The 24,999-nt window shown below is 50.7% G+C and overlaps 6 protein-coding genes across 6 annotated transcripts; 3 read left to right on the forward strand and 3 right to left on the reverse strand.

Annotated features, from left to right (window-relative positions):
• Positions 1-7,013: 7,013 nt before the first annotated feature.
• On the reverse strand, positions 7,014-7,199 carry N7539_004472 (uncharacterized protein; the record flags this gene model as incomplete). The annotated part of the gene is made up of 1 exon (XM_056934074.1): positions 7,014-7,199. The coding sequence occupies one exon, from the start codon at positions 7,197-7,199 to the stop codon at positions 7,014-7,016; it is 186 nt and encodes a 61-aa protein (XP_056791615.1).
• A 2,417-nt stretch (positions 7,200-9,616) lies between these two features.
• N7539_004473 (uncharacterized protein) lies at positions 9,617-10,061 on the reverse strand (the record flags this gene model as incomplete). Its single annotated transcript, XM_056934075.1, has 2 exons — positions 9,617-9,812; positions 9,958-10,061. 2 exons carry the CDS (start codon positions 10,059-10,061, stop codon positions 9,617-9,619), a joined length of 300 nt encoding a protein of 99 aa, XP_056791616.1.
• Positions 10,062-10,600: 539 nt separating this feature from the next.
• N7539_004474 (glycerol-3-phosphate dehydrogenase GUT2) lies at positions 10,601-13,075 on the forward strand (the record flags this gene model as incomplete). The annotated part of the gene is made up of 4 exons (XM_056934076.1): positions 10,601-11,031; positions 11,203-11,462; positions 11,551-12,879; positions 12,990-13,075. The coding sequence occupies 4 exons, from the start codon at positions 10,601-10,603 to the stop codon at positions 13,073-13,075; spliced, it is 2,106 nt and encodes a 701-aa protein (XP_056791617.1).
• Positions 13,076-15,660: 2,585 nt separating this feature from the next.
• N7539_004475 (uncharacterized protein) lies at positions 15,661-17,159 on the forward strand (the record flags this gene model as incomplete). Its single annotated transcript, XM_056934077.1, has 4 exons — positions 15,661-16,518; positions 16,611-16,808; positions 16,895-17,008; positions 17,088-17,159. The coding sequence occupies 4 exons, from the start codon at positions 15,661-15,663 to the stop codon at positions 17,157-17,159; spliced, it is 1,242 nt and encodes a 413-aa protein (XP_056791618.1).
• A 4,056-nt stretch (positions 17,160-21,215) lies between these two features.
• N7539_004476 (uncharacterized protein) lies at positions 21,216-21,575 on the forward strand (the record flags this gene model as incomplete). Its single annotated transcript, XM_056934078.1, has 1 exon — positions 21,216-21,575. The coding sequence occupies one exon, from the start codon at positions 21,216-21,218 to the stop codon at positions 21,573-21,575; it is 360 nt and encodes a 119-aa protein (XP_056791619.1).
• A 418-nt stretch (positions 21,576-21,993) lies between these two features.
• Positions 21,994-22,275, reverse strand: N7539_004477 (uncharacterized protein; the record flags this gene model as incomplete). Its single annotated transcript, XM_056934079.1, has 1 exon — positions 21,994-22,275. The coding sequence occupies one exon, from the start codon at positions 22,273-22,275 to the stop codon at positions 21,994-21,996; it is 282 nt and encodes a 93-aa protein (XP_056791620.1).
• Between the last annotated feature and the right edge of the window lie 2,724 nt (positions 22,276-24,999).

Here is a 24,999-nt window from a genome sequence, read left to right on the forward strand (position 1 = left end):
CTCTCGAGACCGACATCTCATACCTCTACCGTCATCGATATACTATCTCGCCTCCTCCTACGACTCACCCACTTCCATCAACACGGCCTCTGCTCCTCTCGACAACCTGATCATCATCCGACTTGTGAAGCTCGGGCACTATGACCACCCTCTCATCTGTCTCGGAACCGCGAAACATCAAAATTTATGCATACAAATGGAGAACAGAAATTACCTCAACATCATCAAACTTGCACTGGGCATCCTCCATGCGGACCGAATCGTTTGATCTTTTTCGACTTGGTTGACCATCAATGAATGACCCTAATTTGGATCTTTTATGGATCGTGAGCCCTGCTCCGTCCTTTTTGGAGCACGAATCTCCTTCCCGATGAAAATACCCTCTGAAATTATTTGAATTCGGTCTCGGTCTCGTCACTGCTGCGTTTCTCATCATTACTATACCCCCTCTGCCTCTTTTGCTTCGCTTTCCAACGACGTTCTATCTTGTGACGCATCACCGGGAGTTTTTGCCATTATACCTCTTCTCTTCACTTGTGATAATCATGGACCTATTATTTTTGTCTACTTTTTTGAAATCACCGCAAACACACGGGCCTCGAAAGCACACTTTATCATCAATATCAGAATGTCATACTACTACCTCATCATCACTGAATATCGTTTTTATGTTTCGTTTCTCTTTGGGTGGGGAACCGAGAGAATGACTCATGTGATGGCGCTGACCTTTGTGGAGAAAACCGAACAACTCCAATCGTCAGGTCTTGTCGCTATTATTGTCCTCGCTCCGTCATCGGTCGACATTTCTTTCTTGATTTTTTTTTCTCTTTTCTCTTTCTTTGCTCAAACTCGGTTGGACTCGGTTCTTGCGTGAATTTGCCTGGCCGGACAATGCAGAATGTAGATTATTTATACTGGAAACTTTCTGAACTCATGTGGGAGGAACGCAAAGGGATGAAACATGAACAGTCTCGACAAGAAGCCTATCTATCCCGGGGAAATTGAACAACTATGAAATGAACCAACCCACTTCAATATCTCACCTTTCTTCCTCTTGGCCATGACTTGCCATAACATTATACATGCCCTTTCGAAACTGCATTTCCTCTAAGATCTACTGATCATTTCATCCGAGAGTAAGCGGTAGTAAGCTTGAGTCATCCGACATCGTACCCCGATCCGATAACAATGACTCACACTGTCAGAGCCCTCAAGCTCACTAGACTGTACTGTACAGTGTTGAGAGCACTCGTATCACGAGATCTATAGATCTAGAATCACACCGGAAACTCATGTCTCTGATATTACACTGGCTCGCATCCGAGTCCACAAAATTTTCAAAAAAAAAAAAAAAAAGAGAACTCCATAACATAAGTATATGAACACCACGATCACGCTCTTCCGGGACCCCATTCCCTATCTCCTCAGACGAGAATTCCAAAGGGGATGTCGATTTGGAGAGAACAAACTTTTCTTCACTCGAGCCAAGACTGGCCTCTTGCATTCGCCCACACTTGGTTGTGGCACGGTCAGTGTTGGAGTGATTTGGGTACCTTACTTAGTCCATGGACGTGGACGTGGACCTGGAGTACGGACATGTAGCACGATCGGGTCCGACAAAGCATCAAGTAATAGGGGACCGCTTGCACCACGCGGCCATCTCATCAATTCAACAATCCTCCAGCCATCCGCCACAACTAAACGGGCATCTCACTCTCGGCCCTCGGATCCCGCCTCGGACTCGGAGAAACAGAAACGACACTCGGCCATCTTCCTATCTATAATACAATGTGAACGAAAGGTTTTTTCCTCCTCTTCATTTCTCTTCTGTTCCTCTTCTATCTCTCACTTGATCCCAAATAACCCTTCCCTTTCTATTTTCATCTCCATTTCCTTTCCTTTCCCATGCCCAACCCAACCCAACCCAACCCAAAAATCAAACTCCCGGACTTGACTCCACACTCCCCCCACTTTGACTTTCCACTCTCTAGTACTACTGTACAGGTGTAAAGTGTAGCTCCACTACCCAGTCCCCACTCTATTTCCCGGGCAGCAAGTCCAAAATAGGAAAAAGGATCCAAGAGCACCGCACCGGCGCACGGTAGAGCTGGAGGTTTGAACCGGTATCTAGTATTTACATACTGTAAGTGTAGGACTAGGAATAAGGGTCAAGGGAGTGGGCCCCGTGGGTCGAGTGGGGGTTGCTCTGGCGGGACATTGGAGATGTCCATGGAGAGATGGAGAGATGGAGGAGACCGGCCTCGACTCGATTCCAACGGCAGAGAAGCGGGAGGAAGCGAGGGATGGAGAGAGAGTGCTATATGACATGGATCATGGATTCAGGTACTTATTGTCTGTGTGGAGGTGGGGGGGGTTTTTTTTCAGGGGATGGGTTGAAGTCTAAGTTTTTGATCTAGATCGAGCATGGTTGATATTGCAGTTGTATTTTCTAGTGTTCATGTGTTTCTGGATGTGTCTGTAGATATGTATTTGTGTAGTTATGGGACATGCACAGTCTACAATTTGCATTTGAATTATCATATATACTAGCTATGTACACGGTCTCGTGTCTCGTGCCTACTGTCTACTATTTTGTAGTCTACAACAGCGCAATCTTCCCACACCGAGTGAATGCAAATGAGATCAGTCATGTCTTCGTAGAACAAAAGCCACAGATCAGATAAGCACAAGCTCCAGCATCGCAGGTCAATATCTCGTTCAAATCCCCTGCATGATAATTTCTCGTGCCAAAAACCCAAAGGACCCAACTCTATACCGGATCGAACGTGAAAGGTCTGTGCTCTGCTCACGGGGAGAATGAAGTCTAATATGAAGTTTGATGGTCTCCCCGGGGAGCCACGGGGGGTGAGGGGCGAGGGACCAGGGGCGAGGGGATGCTGAGGTCAAAGTTTAACTTTTTTGGCATGAGATTGAATTGAACGGAGGAAGAGAGATCTGTACCCGACTCAGGCCGCATGATTGTGTTTTTGTTCTTCGCGATTCCGCAGAGCCTTGGAAGATAGTGAAGTGGGCAGACGTAGAGAGCCTTCGAGCAGATCCTTCAAACTGGGTTGGTGATACCTGTGATGCGCGACTGCCTTACACTATGGGTTTCGGTGTGAGTTCTGCGGTACGCTGTGATTCTGGCGGTCGATGGGTCTTGACTGGGTTCAAGATGGAGAATAGAAGAACGGTTGATTTTGATTGTGGTAATTCGCACTATGATCACTTTACGTGCAACGTGGCGCCCACACGATGGACACCGATTTAGGTCCTACGGATGCACTTGCACAGTACACACAACAACCCAGTGAGTCCACACTGATAGGTACCGATGTAAACTATTCATTGAAGATGTTCAGTTGTCCGAGTGCCTGCCTGACTGGGGTGCGATGTAGCGAGTCTTATCATCCACTATATCCACTGCATCCACTGCATCCACTGCATCCACTGCATCCACTGCATCCACGATGCGGACATGGTCCGAGCGGCCGAGGTGGCGGGGGCCCATGCCAGGTGAGAACTTTTAATCGCAGCACACCATCGACGAGGACGAGTATATTGCCAGTGCAACCTGCAGTAAGAAGAAGTAAAAGAAAAGAAAAAAGAGAAAAAAAAAGCAACCCTTATGACTCGTACCCCGTCTCGACTTTTCCATCACGCGTGGAGGTGGACAACCCCCACTCTCTCCGGCCCCTTCAACTCCGAGTCCGAAATCGAGTTCCCTCCCCCCATTTGATGTGGATGAAAGAGGACTAGTCTCCGATGCAGACCACAATACGATGGATTCTGACTCGGTCGAGGCTTAATGGATTTTAGTGTCTTATTGTCCGCAGGCTCTGTTAGCACTAGCACGGGTACTAGTAGTGATTGACGGAGTAGCGCTGTCGTTTTAGTGCTGATCTGGCCGCGGGTGGCTAATGATTCCCTTGCAGTGCGCGAGTCACTTTCTCTGAAAAAGAAAAGGTCATGCAGGATCAGCGGAGAACGACGGAGATACAATCGTTCCTACCTCCTAGTGTACTTTTTAGTGTACTGCTACGATCGTGACTCAATGAGTCAACAGTGCAACGCCATACTCTCAACTCTGTAGTCTGTAGTACTAGTCTGTACTCTGTAATGGAAACGTACATATTTTATATAATATCATGCTATCATGCTAGTACTAGTTGCAATATACAATCTGTCATGATACGGTTATTCACTCAATACCAAAGCTGTCTCATCGAGACGCATACACAAATACAGTGCCGGACTACGATATGCTAATTTATACATGCATCTGTACTGTTATACACTCCAAAGGAAAGCAATGCACAGCCTCTGGATCCTCCAGATCGAGTCCACCCTTGTTTTTCCAAGTCAAGTCTCACGGACTCAAAGAATCACACTTGAAATAAACAAATCGAAATCACGTCGAAATATCAATCAAGCGATTCAAAACTACCTTAACGCCCCCTCATCGCCCCTCCAAGTGCACGCATGTCGAGATTGTACTAACGAGTAAATAGACCCGAGGGCAAGCTGCTATCCCATTGCCACCCCAGTATCAATAAAGTCCAGTCCTAGACGTTGGTGCGTCCAAGCTTGCGCAAACCGGCCCCGAACGTCCAAATGCATGCCGAAAGTGTGCCCATCTCCATATCTACGGAATACGACCAGTGAAAGTCCGAGTGAAAGGATAAAGTACTAGGTATCTCATCAGGTGAAAACTCGAACCAAATACGGAATCTGTGAGTCTTGCACCAATCTCCATGGAGCTTGCGTCCGCATCCGAGTTTGCTCGTGGGGTTATAAGATCTACCTAGGTAGGGACATCCTAGCCATCCGATCCACTTGGGACATGTGATGTTTTGTCTGGGTAAGGTCGTGGTCCGCAGCACAGGTGACAGGGCTAGCGGATAGATTGACATGATCCTCGCCACTTGATTGAGAGCGATAGTCACAGGGGATCGCCATTGAATGCGCACAATACCCTGAATCTGATATCAAGGCGCAAATAACATCGTCAAACGACAGCATTTCGTCGATACCCTCAACCGAGAATTCCTCCGAGCATGAACGACGGTAACACATTACATAGATGCCAAAGCGGCGAATACGAGCCTATGCGTTATGGTGGCCCTTTGAAATGCCAATGTGAAGGTAGTGGTACAACTAGTCAAAGGTACGGAACTGTGGCATCGACGGATTACGTGCAGCTGATCGACGCTCGTGCAGAAAGGTGGTGGCGAAGCTGGCCTTTGCCCGATTAGTACAACAGTGCATATCTTACACCACGTGCGCTGTGGCCGTGCTTAGTTCAGTACTTTGCCACTGCCCGCGGTACAGGAAAGATGGAGAAAAGAAAATTCAACTTTGGAAGACTTGGCAGCGGATTTACACTTGGAGATATAGTAGAATGAATGGGGAAGGATCGGAGTCACAGACAGTACATGCTTTCACGTTGAAAAGTTGATAGCGAGCACTGAAGTTGTCGAGGTATTTCGATTCAAGCTCGATTTCATGCACGTGGTCAGAGTTTTCGTACGGAGATCAAACACAGGGAAACAAAGACGACATCATCACAATGGCAGTGTAAGAACAGACGGCTAGGGTGGAATTAACCCTCGTCGGACAACCTAGTCAGAATAATCAGCCTTCCAGTTGATTTCCTAGTCAGAATAATCAGTCTTCCATTCAATTGAGGACTGTGCTAAAAGGCCAGTGAATCGAATATCAACTTCCTACGTCCATAGCGTGCTGGACTACCCCCATAATTTTATTTTGTTCTTGGATAGACTGCGACCATGTCTGTAATTGTGTGTAAGCTTGCAAACCTTTCATGATATTGGATCTGGATACGAGATCCTGGCATGACTGCTGCCGCTTGTAGCGATGTGATATGTTATAGCATGTTTATGACGGGACCATCCCTATCAGCTGGGCGTGTCACGGTCCTGTCTTCTAGGGATGAACAAAGATCACCAGATTAAGCCACAGACAGATATGATGGATGGCCATGGATAATTAGTTTCGGTGGGAGGGCGAGGAAAGGAATTTCCCAGATCAATGATAAGAATAGAAGGAGCGTGTTTAGCTAGAGTCTCAAACGATGTTCCATAGATCGAAAGTGTTGTTTTGAATCCTCTTACAACCTTGAATTTCAATATAAAATATCCGTTTTGCACTAGGAGCAGACATACGGTAAGTCTGGAAACTAGTAGATTGAAGATTCAGTATGAGTAATGTACGGTAATACGAGTAAGTCTAGTATGTAGTAGTTTACTAGTGACTAGTCAGTATTCGCTATTCACCATTCAGTACAGTATCAGGTCGTGGAGTATAAGTTACAATACAGTAATACTGCTAATGAATCGTTCATGCTTGTTCTCTTGACAAAAATCTTGTATCCCTTCATCTCTCACTTTCTGGGACTTGACAGTCTCGAAATTCAACTCCCCAAGTTGCGCGAGTCATGAGCTACTCGTATTGCAGCTCGTGCCCCATCGCATTGACCGGAACCACTCCGTGCCATAGCAATCGAGACCGAGGAGCCATGGCCCCTGGCCCATGACCCATGAGCTCGTGGGGGAGAGTGTGGGCCTACCTTTTCATGTATTATCAGCTCCTTCAGCTCACCAAACCGTTTTGGCCAGTCCGAAGCACGCGGCTCTCCCTGCCATTTCAGCTCTGACCGCACAGGGTTCGCTTTTTTTCCCACTCGTTATTCTACACATTTCCTCAAGCAGTGGCTGGCTAGATGGACATCAGCCTTCTCACGCTTCTCCGCCTCCTATGAATCAACGCGAACGACTGCAGCCAACGACCGCTACCGAAGGTCATTGTGTCCGACGAGGACCCACCGCAAACACGAGACGAGACGAGACGAGACGAGCCGAGCACAACACTCGCAGTCTGGCACAGAACTAAAAACTTAATGTGTACGAGCTGGCGGCCCGGATAATTCAGCCGCATTGAATTTTTTATTTTTTTTTTCTTCTTCTATTCAGGGACGAGAATAACAGGAAGAGTCAGCTCTCGTCCACCGGCATTCCAGTCTCCGGCTTGATCGGGCCAGATGAGCCCAGGCCGGAGGCTTGAGGCTGAGCCCCCGGGCCGGCCGAGACTATCGTATCGAATCGGCAGACGTGTCTTGAGTCTTCAGTCTTAGGGTTGAATGTCTGTGAATCTTTGTTGTTGGAGGGCTCCATGTGCATGTGCGCGGCTGTTCACAAATCATTGGAGGAGCGTTCAGCTTCGATTGAGTTGCCTCGTGAAGGCTGCTATGTATGGCGTGCCGCTGTTTGAGTTGTTGCTCGCGAGTCATACATTACCACGAGTCTCACCATGTTGGGTGATCTGATGCCGCAGGCTGCAAGGCATAGACAACTCCATATGATAAATCGGGTCCAGACTCGGCGCTCAGAGTTGAGAATCTAGCGCCTCCAGGCCTTGTCGATCGCAGGAGCTTTGATAAAAGCGGTCGAACTTTTCAGGGAGTCTCCTGGATATCCAGCATCATCACATGCCCACACCTTGCCTTTCCACTGTATTTCATGGGCCCAACTCCTGCAGGGTCCGACCGTTGATGTGCCTTTATCATTGTTGCCTAGTAGGCTAGTACTACTGTACAATCTCGTCGTGACATACGCACATCGACGATTCCCTGACAGCAGCGACCCGCGGCTGAATCTCACCCCCACCAAAAAAAAAAAATCCCAGAGCTCAGGTTCCGAACATGTCGATGACAACATGATGAACAGATAAACCCACATCTGATTGCGGCCCAGACTTGTTTGTGCCTCGATGAGTCGAGCTGGGACCGGGAAGATGGGGCCGCTGTGGTGGATCCTTTCACCCAACATTCAACATTGATGGTAATGTCGATTTGGAAGAGAAGTGTAGGATGGGAGTGTTGCACTCTGGAGAGCTGGGGTCGCCCAAGTGACCTGATACTTTGAATCCTTGAAGGGGAATCATTCAGTTACTGAGTAGACATGTACTAACATACTATGTAGTACGTACAATGTACATGAGGGTGTGGGGATCGGGTTCACTTATTCCAGAGGAAAGTAGTGAGACGCGTGCAATGCCGGCTTGTGGCAGGCTGGCAGCATAAAAACCTCCTTCTATACCTCGATTGCACTTAAGACATGAGTTGAATCCCACGTGGGAATCCAATTCTCGAAGCATAGTGCACATTACACACTACATTCTCCGCACGCCAACTACCACTTCCGGAGTCACGATCGACTGCACTGACAGCAAAGTCCTCAACATCAGAGCCGCAGGAACACTAAACAAACGATCGCAACAGCCCAGAAACTCGGCCAAAGTGGCTGCACCACACTCGTAGATCATGTCACGCAGATGAATCGGGCCCCCGATTCATCAGACGAGACTTCGGCTTTCATTCCACGATTCATTTGGCCGCGCGAGTGTGCATGAACCCGATAGGGATGGTCCTCACTTGCCGGGGTCAGGTATGCCGAAGCATTTTGCCCCTCGCTTGATGGAAGTGGAAGTGAAAGCGGTACAGCGCATAGTCATACTGCCATGCCACTCGAGGACAAAGTATAGAGTACAGACTTTGGCGCTAAAACATGGGATCCGAGAAGGTACCATGTACACCGTACAGTAGTCACGCATGGTGAATCGGGCCAGGAGGGAACTTTACAATATAAGGGCGAATTGCCAGTACAGACTACAGACTACAGACTACAGACTACAGACTACAGAGTACCTGGATGATATGGTGCGTGAGATTTCGCTTGGAAGTGCCGTAGGGACCCAGGTCATTCCCACTACGCTATCATCAATTATCTACCTAACTAGTAGTATCGCACTTACCAGATTGATTTCATTTGCGTGGCATCTATAAGAATGCACCGTGAAAAATTTGCATGTCACATGGCAACCCTGGAGACTCCACTTCTCCTTCCCGAAAGACGTTGATCAGGATCCATGTTTTGGATCTCTCCTGTCACTCCATCTCCATTCTCAGATCCGGGCCCTTGCTGGAGGCCGATCGGAGTCAGATTCCGGCCTGACCAGATAGGCAGTTCCAGGCAGTCAGGCACTACTCCTGTCCTCGGAGTCACCAGTAACAACTGCAGTCGATCGATCATCCATGGGCGGTGGAGTTGGGGCATTTCATAACTAGTGAATTGAACATGCCCTCCGATCTCCAACACTGATTGGTGGGAGAATAGCGCCAATGTGGCATCCGTTATGGCTGCAAAAGGTGTAAAAGGTTACGACGACGTAACACATACTGCGTCTTGGAAGATCCATCAATTGAATCGGAAGCAGTATGACAGGCGGAAAGCACACATCAAGAGAGCGTGGGTGGTGACCCGAGAGGATGGCCTGGAGGGGTCTCCGGAATCAAGATGAGGCTGGTTGTAGAAGTAGAGCGGAGTGCCCACTGCCCACTGCCCACTGCCCACTGCAACAGGGTCAGACTGGCCCCAAGCTATCCAGTAGAAGTACAGTTACATCCCTATGGGGGGAAACACAACTACAGTGGTGGAGTACCTGTGACTCTGAGACTCATACAACCCCTGGGGCTGCACACTTGATGAATGCGGCATGACGTGGGTATAACCCACTCGCGGGTCACATGTTACCGGCTTCAACCAGGAAACGCGGCAAACGAGAACCAGCAGCGTGTCTTTGCCGTCGACCGATTCTGCCCCCGGACCAGCTTCCACTGTCGTTCCACAGGGTCGAGAGGCGAAAAAGCCACGAACCAAAACTGGGAAGGTATTCCGATTCCGTGGGCGGTCTCCACGGGCCTGGTAGGACCTCTGTACCACTGCCGGAAGTACCTGTTCGCCTGTGAAGTTACTGTGAGGGACTCGCCTCGGGACCTGGCCCCTTGCCCCGGAATTCCTGCCTCCATCGGCGGCTTGACTCAACGCTCCTTCGCGCCGGGAAGCTTTTTCTGCATGGCCGATTTGTACGGAGACGTACCCGAGATACCCACGAGTAGCCCAGACGTGGGTAAACGAGTCGCAGAACTTGATCTCCTTTGCTGCATTGTTGGTAAGATCATCGCTCTCAATTCCCTCCGGCATATTTTCTCCTCGTTGTCTGCAACTTTTTCCACTACATCATTCCTCTGCCTCGCCGAGAGTATATTCCTCCATCGTCGCCCGAAGTTCCTCCTTCTTCATCACTCTGGTCTGCCCCGAACCTTCGATCTTGACTTTTCATCCTCTCTTTCCCCTTCCTCTTCCTCTCTCCTCTTCCTCTCTTAAGGCTTGTCCACACTTTCCCCACCACGCCCGCCTTCCAGTCCATCTCCGGACTCTCCGCCATCTGAAATCATTGTCTGCTCACTGATCTTTCACCTCTGCTCCTTCCCTCACTTCACTTTCCCCAGGTCACAACCCCCCCCCCCCCCCCCCCCCCCCTCCCCAAATTGAGCGTCGGAGTCATCTCTCACGCCCCCACTCGCCCTTTTTCCAGCGTCGGCGCAAAGATCTCAGTGATCACACATCCTGAGATCCTTCTCATCCAAGAGACTCTTCTTAAGCTTCTTCCTCTTCTTCTCTTTCATCCTCTTTCATCCCCCTCTCACCCATAGGACGTCCCTGCGTCCCATCCTCACATAATGGCCGCCCGTCACTCACGAAAGCTTCTGCGACCACTCCTCTACACTTCCGCGGCCGCGGCTGCCGGTGCGGGAGTGTTGTACATCTCCTACCGTCCTCGCAACATTCCGGGCTTGGAAGCCCCCGCCGTCCCTCCACCGGGTTACCACGAGGGAAAGCTCGTCCCGCCCAGTTTCCCGTCCATCAAGGGTCGCATTGATCAGATCAAAGATCTGAAGCGAAGCCAGACCGAGGAGCCGTATGATCTCCTGGTCATTGGTGGTGGTGCGACGGGCTCTGGGATTGCGCTGGACGCGGCCACCCGTGGCCTGCGGGTGGCGGTCGTCGAGCGCGACGATTTCAGCGCCGGGACGAGTAGTAAGAGTACCAAGCTGGTCCACGGTGGCGTGCGCTACCTGGAGAAGGCCTTTTGGGAATTGGACTACAACCAGTGAGTTGGACCTCTCTTCCCCTCGATTTTTTTATTCTCACTTCCCTTTCCCATCTCTTTCCCACTGTTTCTCATTCCAATTTATGTGTTTATGTAATTGGAAAGAAATTGCGGGCGAAAAACAAAACCGTTCCGTGTCAAGGCAATTTCTGACCGATGATGTCATCGCAGGTACGCGCTGGTCAAAGAGGCGCTGCGTGAGCGCAAGTACTTTTTGAACACCGCCCCGCATCTCTCCCAATGGCTGCCCATTATGGTGCCCGTCCAGAAGTGGTGGCAGATTCCCTACTTCTGGGGTGGTTGCAAGGCGTATGACCTTCTGGCTGGATCCGAGGGCATTGAGAGCTCCTACTTCCTCACCAAGAGCAAGGCGATCGATGCCTTCCCCATGTTGAAGCGTGACGATGTGGTTGGTGCTATGGTCTACTACGGTATGTGCAAGAAATTTCCTATTCTTTGATGGATGATTGTTCAACCATCCGACCGAGCTGACACACGTTCTTTTTCTGTCTTCGATAGATGGCGCCCACAACGACTCGCGCATGAACGTCTCCCTAGCCATGACCGCCGCTCTCTACGGTAGTACCGTGGTCAACCACATGGAGGTCACCGGTCTGACCAAGGATACCGATGGCAAGTTGAACGGTGCTATCCTGCGGGACGTGATTCCCGGCAAGGACGGTGAGCAAGCCGAGGAGTTCAAGATTCGCGCCAAGGGTATCATCAACGCGACCGGACCCTTCACCGACTCCATCCGCAAGATGGATGAGCCCAGCACCCAGGAAATCGTCGCTCCCAGCTCCGGCGTTCACATCATCCTTCCTGGTTACTTCAGCCCCTCCAACATGGGTCTGATTGATCCCTCCACGTCCGATGGCCGTGTCATCTTCTTCTTGCCCTGGCAGGGTAACACCATCGCCGGTACCACCGACGCCCCAACCGAGATCACCTACCAGCCCGAGCCCTCCGAGAAGGACATCCAGTGGATCTTGAACGAGATCCGCGGTTACTTTGCTCCCGACATCACCGTGGACCGCAAGGACGTGTTGGCCGCGTGGTCTGGTATCCGACCTCTGGTCCGTGACCCCGCCAAGAGCTCCTCCCAGGCTCTTGTCCGGAACCACTTGATCAGCGTGTCGCCTTCCGGTCTGTTGACCTGTGCCGGTGGCAAGTGGACAACCTACCGTCAGATGGCCGAGGAGGCGGTTGATGAGGCGATCGAGGCCTTCCACCTGAAGCCTCGCGAGTTGCACAACATGCCCGACATCAGTGGTGCTGGTGGTAGTGGTCTCGTGGCCGACGGTGCTACCCTGGACGGCAGCTGCCAGACCCACCAGGTGCGCCTGATCGGTGCCCACGGTTTCTCCCAGACTCTCTTCATCAATCTGATCCAACACTTTGGGTTGGAAACCGATGTTGCCAAGCACCTGTGCACCTCTTACGGTGACCGCGCTTGGCAAGTGGCTGCCTTGTCCTCGCCCACCGGCGCCCGCTACCCCGTCCGTGGATGCCGTATCTCAGCCCTGTATCCCTTCGTTGATGGTGAGGTCCGTTACGCCGTCCGCCACGAGTACGCCCAGACTGCCGTCGATGTGATTGCTCGCCGTACCCGCCTGGCCTTCCTCAACGCCGAGGCGGCCCTGGAGGCTCTCCCCAGCGTCATTGACTTGATGGGCGACGAGCTCAAGTGGTCCAACAAGCGCAAGGAGGTTGAGTGGAAGGAGTCGGTCTCTTTCCTGTCCTCCATGGGTTTGCCCAAGAGCCTCTTGACCTTGACCCGTGAGGAGGTTCAGAACGGTCGTGTGAAAGAGCTGGATAGCCAGGAGCGCAAGCACTTTTCTCGCGTCGGTGAGTTAAACCCCCCCACAGTCGCAGATGCCTTCATGCCCACCAACCCTTTTGTTTTCATCCCTCTCTTGAATCATATGACTGACATTCTGCTTTTATTCTTCTACTAGATCCTCCTGCCGATATCCTCGAGGGTGACACCAAGAACCCCAATGCCGACCCCTTGATCTCCAAGGACTCTCCTGCCAACAAATAAATTTGGTGTGACTGAGCTGTGTTTTATGATGGGCTGTAAGCATAGAGAGCGGTTTCTGTACAAATAGAAAGTTTTAATGCTGAATGATTGATTTGTTTGTCCTTTTATGGGCATGAAATTTCGGAATTTGAATTTGGATCCATAGAGATGGACAGTAGACCTTGGACTGTTCAGTATGGATGTCATCCATCGTGGAATATCATCTGAGATATGTCCATCTCGACACACTAGTTCATTCATCTCTCAATGTTCATTCGATCTCAACTCTCGACCCTGACCGTTTAACCGCAGAAGTTGTGGAACTTGTATTCTCCCAGCTATTCATGACAACTGCCACGGAACGCCTAGTCCAGGCCGTATCGTCTCTATCCATCATCTGCTTTTACATATAAGAGATGGAGACAGATTGAATCATACTGAATTATGTATGGTAGTCTTGAATGGATCTTGATCTGACCTCAATGTCGTAGAAAATGTTTGGTTTTTCCTTTGTGGACGTTTCATGCTGGTGTTGATGTACTGCCCTGTCTGCGTGTGCTACAAGTACAAGTGCAAGTATATCTCAGGTGTGGGATCATGGGATGTATGCGCTGTCACGCATAGACAGTCTTATCCGTCTTGCGTCTTCCGTCTACCGCCTTGCGTACTAGCCCTATCCAGATCAAGATCAAGATCGATATCAAAACCATTCAGACACCCACAGGTAAAAGACAGTCCCCTTTCAAAGCGGTCTTATCAGAGGTCTCCACAGCACTCACACATCATCACATCATCATATCATGAAATACCCTCATACGGGTGGCTAAACGTCTTCTCAGTCTACGTTCTTCTTCTCTGTACATTTGCTGATCCGGCACGTACATTCGTTCTTGCGGCTGCACCCGCCGCGGCATGGTACTCATCTGATATGTCGCGGTCACTATCCCTGGTAGCTTGTAATAATCCGAACCAGGAGCCCCCGAGACCGTTGAGTGATGTGAGGCTTGCTTTTTGTGAGATTTTGCAGAGTACACGCTCCAATGGCGCATGTTAATGATACAAAGATGGGATATGGCGGGGATTGAATAGTCCGATGCAGATGGTGTTCATTGGGTAACTCGTTGTCACGCTAATAGCCCGCCATGTCTTGCTGAGTGCTCAGCGGAGCCATGTGTAGTAGGCGCTTGGTCCTCAATGAATGTACATCTTCGTGGATGGTGCGGGTGAGATGTTAGAAATTCAATTTATCTGATGGACATGCGGAGAAGATCTTCATTTATGATAGTGTAGGGAGGTAGTTTCATACTGCGGCCAGTAGTCCTGCGGAGTCATATACACTTGGCAATTTCTGTCCAAGCGTTGTGGAAAGCCTCCCAAATGAGAATGTGTCTTCGGAAGATGCGGTTGATAACGAGACGGGTCGTGGTCTGCAGAAATCTCACGCCAGTCTCGTTACTTGGTCCATGATGGTTCTCTCGTATTCATTAATGGCGTGACCGTCTCCAAGTGAGCAAGTTATACCTGCGCACGATTGACCCTCGTTGATTCTCTCAACTCCGATGGTAGCCTCGGATGCCCCCGTCCCCGACTCATCGAGGTTGTTTCGTTGCAAGACCTTCAGACGTCGATCGTTCTTTCAAGCTCAATTGCAGCTTAGTATGCCCTCGCCGCCGATTCAGCGAGTCTGGCAAAAAGAATATTAGTGCTCGTAGATTTCGCCATGTTCGGTTGTGGGCTGGGGTGACCTATGCTCGAATCTCGTTAGTGCTCTTGAGTTTGGTTCCGGTCACTCGGTGTACGACCTTGTGGTCGACTCAGCCAGTTTAGTAGAAGATACTCGGCCTTTGTTGATTCTTTCAAGTATGAATACGGCCTGGGATGACCTCGTCGCGGACTCAACGAGTTTATTGGAAGCTTGTCGTTGATACTCGTAGACTGCATAGTTCGATTATGGCATTGAATGACCTCCGCTCGAACTTCGAGAGTCCTCTCAAGCTCGGTTGTGGCCTTGGATGACCTCCGCTCGAACTTCGTGAGGTCCCTCAAATTCGATTACGGCCTTGGATGACCTCGTCGCCGATTCAGCGAGTCTGCTAAAGGACGGTCATATCTGGTGAGTTCTCTCAAGTGCGATGGCGGCCTAGGAGAGTATGATATCGTCGCCGAGCCAGCGAAGAGTCCTTGACTCTGGTTGGTTCTCCCAAGTTCGACGTGGCCGCCGAGTCAGCGAGTTTGTGTGTCCTCACCATTATAAAAACCCCTCCTCTCATCCCTTCCCTCTATCCTCTCTCTTTATTCTTCATCCTCCCCTGCATCAACAGAACTGTCTCTGCTTCTGTCCTTGCCTCTGCCTCGCTCTTGCTGCCTTTGCCTTTGCATCTGCCTCGCTCTTGCTGCCTTTGCCTTCGCCTTTGACTTCGCTCTCTTCCTCTGCGTCGTCGGTCTCATCCTCTGTGCCGTCGCTCTCTCGTCCTGCGTCGTCGGTCTCATCCTCTGTGCCGTCGGTCTCTTTCTCGCTCGCGGCCGCTCACTTCAGACCGAAGCCGCCGACACCACCGCTTCATCGTCACCTCACCGTCATCTCTCTTCCACTGGAAATTGAGAAGATGGCTAAGCGTGGTGGTCAGCACCGAGGTCCCGCCAAGCAGAAGGGCAACCGGAAGGGCGGACGGAAAGATGCCCCGAAGGACGTCCCGAAGGACACTCCGGAAGACAAGCCGGAAGATCAGACAGAGGACCAACGTCATGAGGGTCCTGAAGATGCCGAGTCGAGCCCACGCCAGGCAGACTCTGTTGCCCCCCGCCCCCCCACCGACTCGAATAACGGAGATGCCGTGGCCAGCGCCCTCCGGTGTTTGACCTTCCTGTCGCTCTACATGAAGATCGTTCATGTATGGGCCTTCACGGCCTTGATGGTCATTCTCCCCGCTTGCCACGACCAGGAGCAGGCTTACAGTACCACATGCTACCGATACAGCTGTGGTTGTAGCCTGTTCTATCCTGCGTGGGCACTGGTCGCCTGGTTCATCTTGAGCCCGCCCCAACAACCGGTGCACCCCAGACTCTTCGACTGGATGAACTCTGGGAGCACCACGGCGGCGCTTACAGATGTTCTCATCAGCATCTTTCTGGCATGGGCTTTCAACGGCCAGGGTGGATTCGGGTGGTTGGGCCACATGGTTGGCACGGCGGATTTGAACGTCCGGGGTGCGCATTCCACGGCTGTTCATGGACAGGTCTGGATCTGGTCTTTGCGAGTATACCTTTTTTGTTTCGCAAGAATGGTATGGTTGCGAGTCCTGGCCACACCACTGGACATGTACAGGGTGTGCGTAACTGCAGCACGCACCGGCTTCATCTCCGGGATCATCATCTGGGCTGCGGCGATTTGGGCCCTGCGGGCATGCACAAGCGCGTCTGTTTCCTCCTCCGAGACGGTCTCTGTGTGGTCCTCCCGGCTCACGGTATGTATCTTTTCATAGTCATCCTGCTTTTTTCCTTTGTCATGCTTCATGAGGAACATGTCATGGCTGACTGTTTACGTCGACGATCCCAGTTACTCGCGGGAGCAATGATCAGCGCCAGCGTGATCATCGAAATGATCCGGTACCACCTTCCCCGACCTGTCCGCAGACAACTCGCTCGCTTTCCACTTACGCGAGTTGTCTTGTTCGCCATCCTCGCCGCTGCCGGTCTGATGCAGTGGATGATGCTTGGCGGCGTCCGCAGAAGAAGGATGATGCTCGGTCGTTTGGTATGTTCCTGGCCACGGAAACCCTAACGCTTGCCTTATCGGATCGCGATAACAAAAGCTGACTAACTCTTATCGCTATCGTTTAGACCCTCACCGTGCGGACGTGGCTGAATGAAGGATGGCCCGGTTTGATAGGCCGCCATTTCGATCTCGTTGGTAGGGCCCTCTGGCTTGGACTGTCGTTGTGGGGATACTGCCTGGTAAGTTTTGACTGTCTTTGCTTTCTTCACATCACGCTGGATGACGGCATGACTGACAATGACTTATCCTCTCATTTAGGTCCTGATATGCATCTACTGCATGTCAGACATGATCTTCCACTTGTTTCGGAGACACGTTCTGAATGGATGATGCTTCTCCGTTTCTTTTCCTTTTTCTTTTTTTTTTGCGATGCTCTGGAGGGGATTGTGGATTCGCCTTTGGAAAGGCAGGTTACTTAATTTTTCAATAGTTAATCTCAATCCTCATTCAGCTTCTTCTTTGAACGCTCGGCATCTACGTCCCATTCTTATCCTGCAGTAAGCAGCCTCTCCAAAAGGCTTCGCAGTGACCTGGTAGGTACTAGGTAGAGGGAGGATACGTCGAATACTACAAACCACTGTTCAGAATGCTCCTTCCTGTAGCAGTAGCCCTGTATATTGGTAACTATCTGGACTCCATCTTGATCGCGACCGTTGAGATGTATCAGTCTATGAGCAAGAGGCACGGATTGTAATTTGACCGGATCGCTCTTCAATTGTTGCAATAGTCCTTCAACGAGATTGGAGATTGAGTAGTGACTCATGCAGAAGAATGACGTTTCATGCGCTGACTGATAGCCGTGTGTTTGTCAAGGAGACCAATCTCACGTTGTACATGTTTGTCCAGGAGACCAATCTCACGTTGTACAACTACACGGTCCCCAGAATCGGCACCCGCAGTTTTCTTTCTACTTCAGGTTCCTGAGACTAGTGTGTCACAGAGACGGGTATATAGATGTCGGCGATTCGCTACAAATTTACTCACGCTCAAATTGAGTAAGTCCACTGACTCCAAAAATGACCCCGTGCGCCTTGAGTGTATTGGAGGCGGGCAACATGTCAACATCGGACGTCTCATCTCACGTCTCTTGATAAAAGCAAACAAGCTATGATCGGATGTCCTCGTATCTAATTAAACCCTTTTTTTTTTTCCGGGTCAGGCTTGATTATCTGCTTTTTTCCAGGGGTAGCTCATGAGATTGAGGTTCATTGGATTTATGATGTGATGTTAGTTCAGGTACGATGCTAGTTCAGGTATTTTTCCTATGATCTGTATCTGAACCAGTCGATAGGAAATGCTTGTATCTGCATGCTTCGGAGAGCAATGTTCATGATCATCGAACATACATCATGGAAATCTGACGTTGTCACGAAGCTTGGATTTACAGATGATAACTTTGCCGGACCAAAATGCAATTTATGAGATTCTATCTGCTCGTTGGAGACATCTTGTCTTTATTGAGTTGAGGGCCTATTTTGGCCTATTATCTATACTAAATCCATGCCGATGGGGGTTCGTCTCCTTCTGTACGCGGCATTGGAGACGACGTGGGTGGTGAATTGCGGTCTACATCGTTCAGGATATAGTACTTGCTCAGAAAGAAAAAGAAAAAGAAAGGAAATTATCCATGGAGCAACAGCTCGCAAGACGACCGTGACTCTCCTCGTTTTTATCATCAAGTATCAAATACTGCGCGATATAGCTTCTCTCCTCCAGTATGTTCCTGTCAGTCCTTAGCACACAGATCCAGACACCAAGTTGTGCTCAGTCAGTCGTTTACGAGGACCAGCGAAAGGATCAAACTTACCGCCTCGGATCTCCGTCCACGTGCCTGCTTCATTCAAATTAGCCGGCGAGGGCGGCCGGCATCCAAAGTCCGATGAACCCAGCCTGAGGACGTGCCACGCTAACGGCCGTTGACCCGTGCTGGGCCATCGCTGGAACGGAAAGGGAGCGGGAACACCCAAGATGAGCGTGGGTGCGTTTTAAGTCGTGTCTCGACAATTACTAGAGATGTCCGTATCTAATCCTACCGCGTCGGTGATATCCGACAGCCCACGGCGCCCAAAGCGAAGCCGTCAAACTTAGTCCCCTACTAATAAAGTATACCAAGCCACCTTCATACAAATTCTACGTTTGTCATGTCCGAGCGGTTCCCAATGACGGGGGAGAAAGGCCTTTCATACCCAGTCCAACTCCACACTCCACCGCACGTCCAGCCCGAACTAGTAGAATGAGCAGTCCAAGACTCCAAATTGTCCAAACTGGATCTGGAGGTCTTGACTGCGACGTTGCTTTTTCTTGTCCGCAGAGCCCAAGACCAAGTGGGTCTCATTGATTTCAAGGTCGGTACGGAGATGGATCGAGCGTCTCGATGTGACGACTTGCCAAAGGCTACAGTTGTTAGTTACACTATCCACTCCATACACTACACAATATAGTGACTATACAGTCCTACCACTTTAGTTTTCGACCGATGATCACCCGTCTTTCCTACCTGCTCGGTCGAAAACGATAGTGGCGGGATTATAGTATGCACTCCCGATCTCGAGGGTAGCTTGATTCATGCCAATTTCTTGCACAACCAACAGTCAATGGTTTTTATTTATTTGGACCAGTGTCAGTGCCACTGTTCACTATCCTCTAGTCCATCTCTAATCCACGCTCCATCGTCAATACTGTCGGCACTCGGCAAGTATACACCTCTTCCGACTGCCGCGTGGTGCCACTTCTCTCCTTGATGCAAGAGCTGTTTGTCGAGTGTTGCACTTTGTGGCCTTGGCAGGTCTTGACCTGTTCGATAACACTCAACATAGTACATACTGTACAAAATATAAAGGACAGACTCCCAGAGTACTCCGTACCAAGTGCTAAGTACAGCGGACTGGTTCGAAGCTGAAGGGTCTGCACCTCATTCAGGTACGCTCCGACTCGGACTCCACGAAGATAGTGGCTCCAAGCGGCCTGGACCGTCGGAGCCGAGATGGAAGGTCGGTATCACATCCAGTACCTACCTAGTACCTACTACCTACTACCTACTAGGTAGTTAGGTACTACCCAGCTAAGCTAAAGTACCTACCTAATCATATGAGATCCGGTAATTGCAACGATGATCTCGTATACCTACTTGCCTACTAGCATCTGCGTTCTGGATGGCTCATACTCAACAAAGACTTCGTTCAGTCCTACTCGAGACTGCAAATGCAATCGATCATCACTGGTTTGCATGATTTGTGCTTTTCTAAAAAATCGAGAGCATTCTCCACATTCCCTAGTCTACAATGCTACTACGCCCACTGCGTTGCCAGGGCCTTGAAGTAAGGAGGCACATACACTTACAGTAGGTTCTAGGTGGTGCTCGCGACGCGGTGGACCTTGGGCAGAAGCTGAGTGTAAGAAATGAAATCCGTCAAGGACGATACTGGTGCACGCTTGGGATTGACCCGAGGGTGTTTGCCTTGGGAGTCTGGATGGCTCCAGTATGCTCTGCGTTTATAAGCAACGGATGTAGTTTTTGTTCGTTGATGATAAAGGCGAGGAAGCGGAAGGTTCTTAAGCAACTCCGTAGATTACTTCAGTGGGAGAGGAGGACTTGACGGTAAGTATTTGTCCACATTAGTGGAGCAGACCATATACTCTGCTCTGAGCTAGATCGACGATGAGGCTTCGATGGGATGAAAGAAAAAAGCAATCATTTCTGTCATGCATCCCGTGCAAGTGCTGTCTTGGGCCCCTGTGATGCGCACAGTGAATCTTGGAATCGATGAAGATCCAGTCCCGCCAAGTCGTCCCGGACGATCTGGCAGGCCGCAGGGAGATAGCCTGGTATGTATGAGCATCAGAGCCCAGTCCATTTCCAGCTTGTAGCGCCGAGAGCCTGAACCCCATCCTCGGCGGCTATATCGGATTGAATAGCACTTGAAGGAGGACGGCGACGGAGTCGGCAAAGACACGAAAGAAAAAAAAAACAATCCACCGGGCCCCCGAAAGGAAGACTGAGAGCGTCATTGGGTGCTCAGAGGCGAAAGCGCAAACGCGCCTCGCCATTATGCATGTGTTCCCGATCCGAGGCGAGCAGCGAAACAGAAAAAAAAGCAGGGGAATCCTTGTCGCTCAGTCATCGCCGTGCAGATTTCCGTTTTTTTTTTCTTTTCTTTCCATTTCGCTTGTCGCCCGTCCAAGAGATCTCCACTACCTCTTTCTTTCTCTTCCTCTCCCTCTCGCTAGTCGTGCATCGTCTGACATCACACTTGTCCTGCGGACCCCCCGCTCCTCTGGCGCCCCCCCTCTTCTGTGCTTCTCTATTTCCCCAATTGGTCTGACTGTGCATCTTCCTCAAGACGCACACACAATTGGGTCGGCCCGTTCGCCGTTGGGAACGCTTCGATGGGCGAGACTGGGCCCTTCCAAGAGACAGGAAACGCCAATGAGAAGCCCGACAAACGAAGAAGACCCGGTTGCAAGTCTAGTGCTGGTCTGGCCAGCACTGCCTATGCTCCCGCTTGGCAGTCCAGCTCGGCTCTGCGCTGCACTCCTGGTCCAGTCTCTGCTCTCGCCTGGCTGACGTGTGTCAAATCCGACTCCACTGTATCCACGGATCCACTTGAAGATCAGGCTGGTGGTCTCTTCCTCCGTCGCACCGTCGGTCGGGCATGGAGGCTCGCTACTTTGTGGAAGAGACGCGCGAGAGACCACTGCGGCGTTGTCGGCTGCTCTGGAATAGCGTCAACGATCCAGTCCGCATGAAGGTCCTCGTTCATCCACACCTTTCAGGATGCTGGAGAAGTGGCGACAGCCAGAGGTTGCAGGACTCTCTGTGCCCTGCAAGATGGATCGATCTCGCACAACCTTTGCCAGTACGTCACCTTTGTGGAGCGACCTCCAAGTTACCCCGGTTCCTTCATGGCGGGAGAAGTAGCGGTGACTAGCTGCAAAGTCGACGACAATCGAAGCGGAGATAGAGAGTAGACGAGAAGGGAGGGGAGGAGCTGTGTACGAACATATTGAAGGGGCAGGGAAATAAAACAAAATGGTCAAATGGAAAAAAAAAAGCCCCAGTCGCGAGAAAATCAAGGGCATCAAATATCCCTTCATCCATTTGAGGGCGGACCGCGAAGGCTGAAACGCTTCTTATCGTCGTAAGCCTCGCGGCACATGATTCAGGCTAATTCTTTGCTCCAGCGTTCGTCCCGCCTCGGTAATTGTTCCAGAATCGTTCGACGGCCCGCTTCGCGACAGTTGAGCCACGATACCGTTCCATAAAGTAATTGAAGAGCGCAAACTCATCGGGAGTCAGCACATAATGGTCTGGATCGGCTTGGATGCGCGTCCAGAGATCAGTGATTGCATTTTCGAGCACCAAAGTGGTTTGTTGATCCACGGCGCCATCTTCGCAGTTGCGCGCATGGTCCAAGGCCTGGCGGACGCTTGAGAGATCTTTTGACATCGTTCTGGTCGGAGGGTGACGTAATGGCCACTTTGGGCTTATCAAACGTGGAAGAAAGAAGCGGGCGGAGTTGGGGGGGGGGGGGGGGGGTGCAGAGAAGGAATGGAGATGAGATTCAGTCCTGAAGTTGGCCAGCTTGCCCCTCATCCAAGTCAGACGGCCTTGCGTAGGAATAAAACCAGGGACTCGGCCTCGCGGGGACAAGAATGACGATAGTAATACTAAGGGAAAGATCACAAGAAAAGACTGGAAACAGACTGTTGGCACACGATCAAAAGAAAGGAAGAAAAGCCAGGGCGACCGTGATCTTTTTCAATCCTGAAATGCCAGCACAAAGGACCACCATCATATAAACTCAAAATGTAGCATCAGAAAATCATGATATTCAAATTTAGATTAAAATGGGCAATTGTCCCAGCAAAGGACCCGGAAAAAAGAATCAAAACACCAAGCCGAGGTGGAGCAGCGTAATGTGGGTGCGCTGATGTGGACTGATGTGGACATGCCCTGGTGAGAGGGTCCAGTCCACTACTGTACAGACAGTACAACCCCTAGTGTCCGTCCAGCGTCAGTATGCGCCCATGCGAGATATGAATCTTTGGCCGGATCACAAGAGGAAAGGGGGCCGATGATGTGGGTGGTGTACACCGAACTCTCTAGCAGGAGGGTCCTTGTTTGCAACTGGATCCAAAAGAAATGGTGAGACAGGCGGGCTAGGGGGTCGGTCAAACAAGTGTAGAGGGATCTAGAAGAAACTCTAAACGCAGCAGTAGTGTAAGATTTTCCAGGCAGAGGAGCCGGAGTTCCAACGGGATAGGGCAAGACCAAGACTTCCCACAACGGGGACAGCCTGGAATCATTCATTCATGGGCGGTCGAATGGGACAGAATAAGCGCCGCATCCGAAAGAACAAGAGACCTCGACAGCCGACCCTCGTCGCACCCATTTCGATAGAGGGAGATATTGCCTCATGGAAGGCAGGTCTCAACGGGGGCCAGAGCCGCTGCACAAGAAGAGGAGTTGATCAAATCGTTGGTTCTTTTTTTTTCTTACCCCAAAGCGGTCAAGGACAGCCTCAGTAACAGACCGAGGAAGAAAGGTATTTGAAGATCGTGGCGCCCCCATCTCGGGATTTGAGAAATGAAATGCAGAGGTCATCAACAGCTCGTGAGTAAGCAAACCTTCATCCAGTAATTAGCTATCGCCGCAGCGAGGGCTGTGTTTGATTCCAACATGATCTGACAGACCTGTCCGTTTGGAGTTTGGACTAGGGCATCCCTTACGTATGCGCAATTGCGCATCCGTTGGATGACTTTGCAATCTGCCAACAAGCTTGCCAACGGGCTTGCCCGTGGTGGGTAACGTTCATGGTGCATTAGCATCCTTGGCATAACGGCTGGGGCCATAGGGAGAATTACCAGAGACGGAAACCCTTCTAATCCTTCCTCCGTCTCGCTATGACACGCTTCCTAGTCCATCCTTCCATAGGCTCGAAAAGTGCCCACTCTCCGTGTTGAGAATGGCCGCCTCGCAAGCGTAGAGAGACGAGAGAATGATGTCCAGTGGAGACAAGGTGTCGGGTTCGTTCGTGAGATAATTTCAAGGATCGGACACATCGTCCTGGTCTGATTGGGCGTTAGATCGGTGCTAATTCTGACTCGCAGGTGGGCACGGTGCAACTCTGCATTTATCCAAAACCTCGCTAGCCGCATACTGCAAGTGTACTACCATCCTGTAGTAGCAGTAGGGTAGTCTTGAATAGCTGGTATCAAGACTCTCAGAAGTGGTCTTCACCACCATCCGTGGACCGAGGTCACTGATTTTGCTGCTCCTCGAAAAGCCGTGGTAGGCGGAATCTTGTTTTGGATGGTTGAAAATTGACTTTCTGGGTGGACATCGTCAGATGGAGTGTTCCCCCATCGTGAAACGCTGTCCGGCGGACCGTCGTGGAGCTGGGCCAACATCACGAGGCTCCAGGCGGATCCGGCACGTTAGTCCAAACGATGAAGGTTCGCAAGATCGTCCTACAAGGTCGAGTCTCAAAAAAACGTCAACTCACAGTTCTCAGAAGAGGACTGCAGTGACCTTGTTGGAGGAAATCCTCATGAGATCAAAACACCTGACAACAGCATCGTCACCGTATCGGGTTCCAGTAAAATTACCATCACCTTCTCATTTGGCTACATTCCTTCATCGGGGCTGTTCTCCGACCGTCTGGGCTTGAAAAGAAAATCATCCGAAGTTTATCCCTTCGGCGGGCCCCCCTCCTGATTCAGTCGAAAAGGACTTACTAAGGCAAGTGCGGATAATTCAGAGTCAGTCAGTCACTCGGCATCTCAATTTCAGAATCCGGTCCATCTCCCGTCGCGCGAGTGGTCCAGGTCTGCCTCACCCGGTCAAGGTACAAGTACCGAGAAAACCGATTGGTGCTGTTCCTGAAAATTGAGAGCTTGATCGAATAGGACAATTCGACCTTCTCAAAGGCTTTTCTCCTGCCACCGAGAATGCCATCGGCTGAATTTCCGGAGCGCCCAAGATCGACGTCGTCGTAAGCACCAAGTGAGGATCGATCTGTGATCACCAGCGCACCCCATCTCGAGCATTCTAGGCCTCAAGCTGTTTCTTAATCGAGCCTGTCCAAACGGCGCCTGTCCGATTTTCAGGCACATGCGCGAATCGTGTGAGATGCTGGGACTGCTGTCCACATTTTCTGCTCCGTCTTCT

Source organism: Penicillium diatomitis, assembly GCF_028827545.1.
Source record: "Penicillium diatomitis strain IBT 30728 chromosome Unknown utg000004l_segment0_segment0, whole genome shotgun sequence".
Taxonomy (NCBI): Eukaryota; Fungi; Ascomycota; class Eurotiomycetes; order Eurotiales; family Aspergillaceae; genus Penicillium; species Penicillium diatomitis.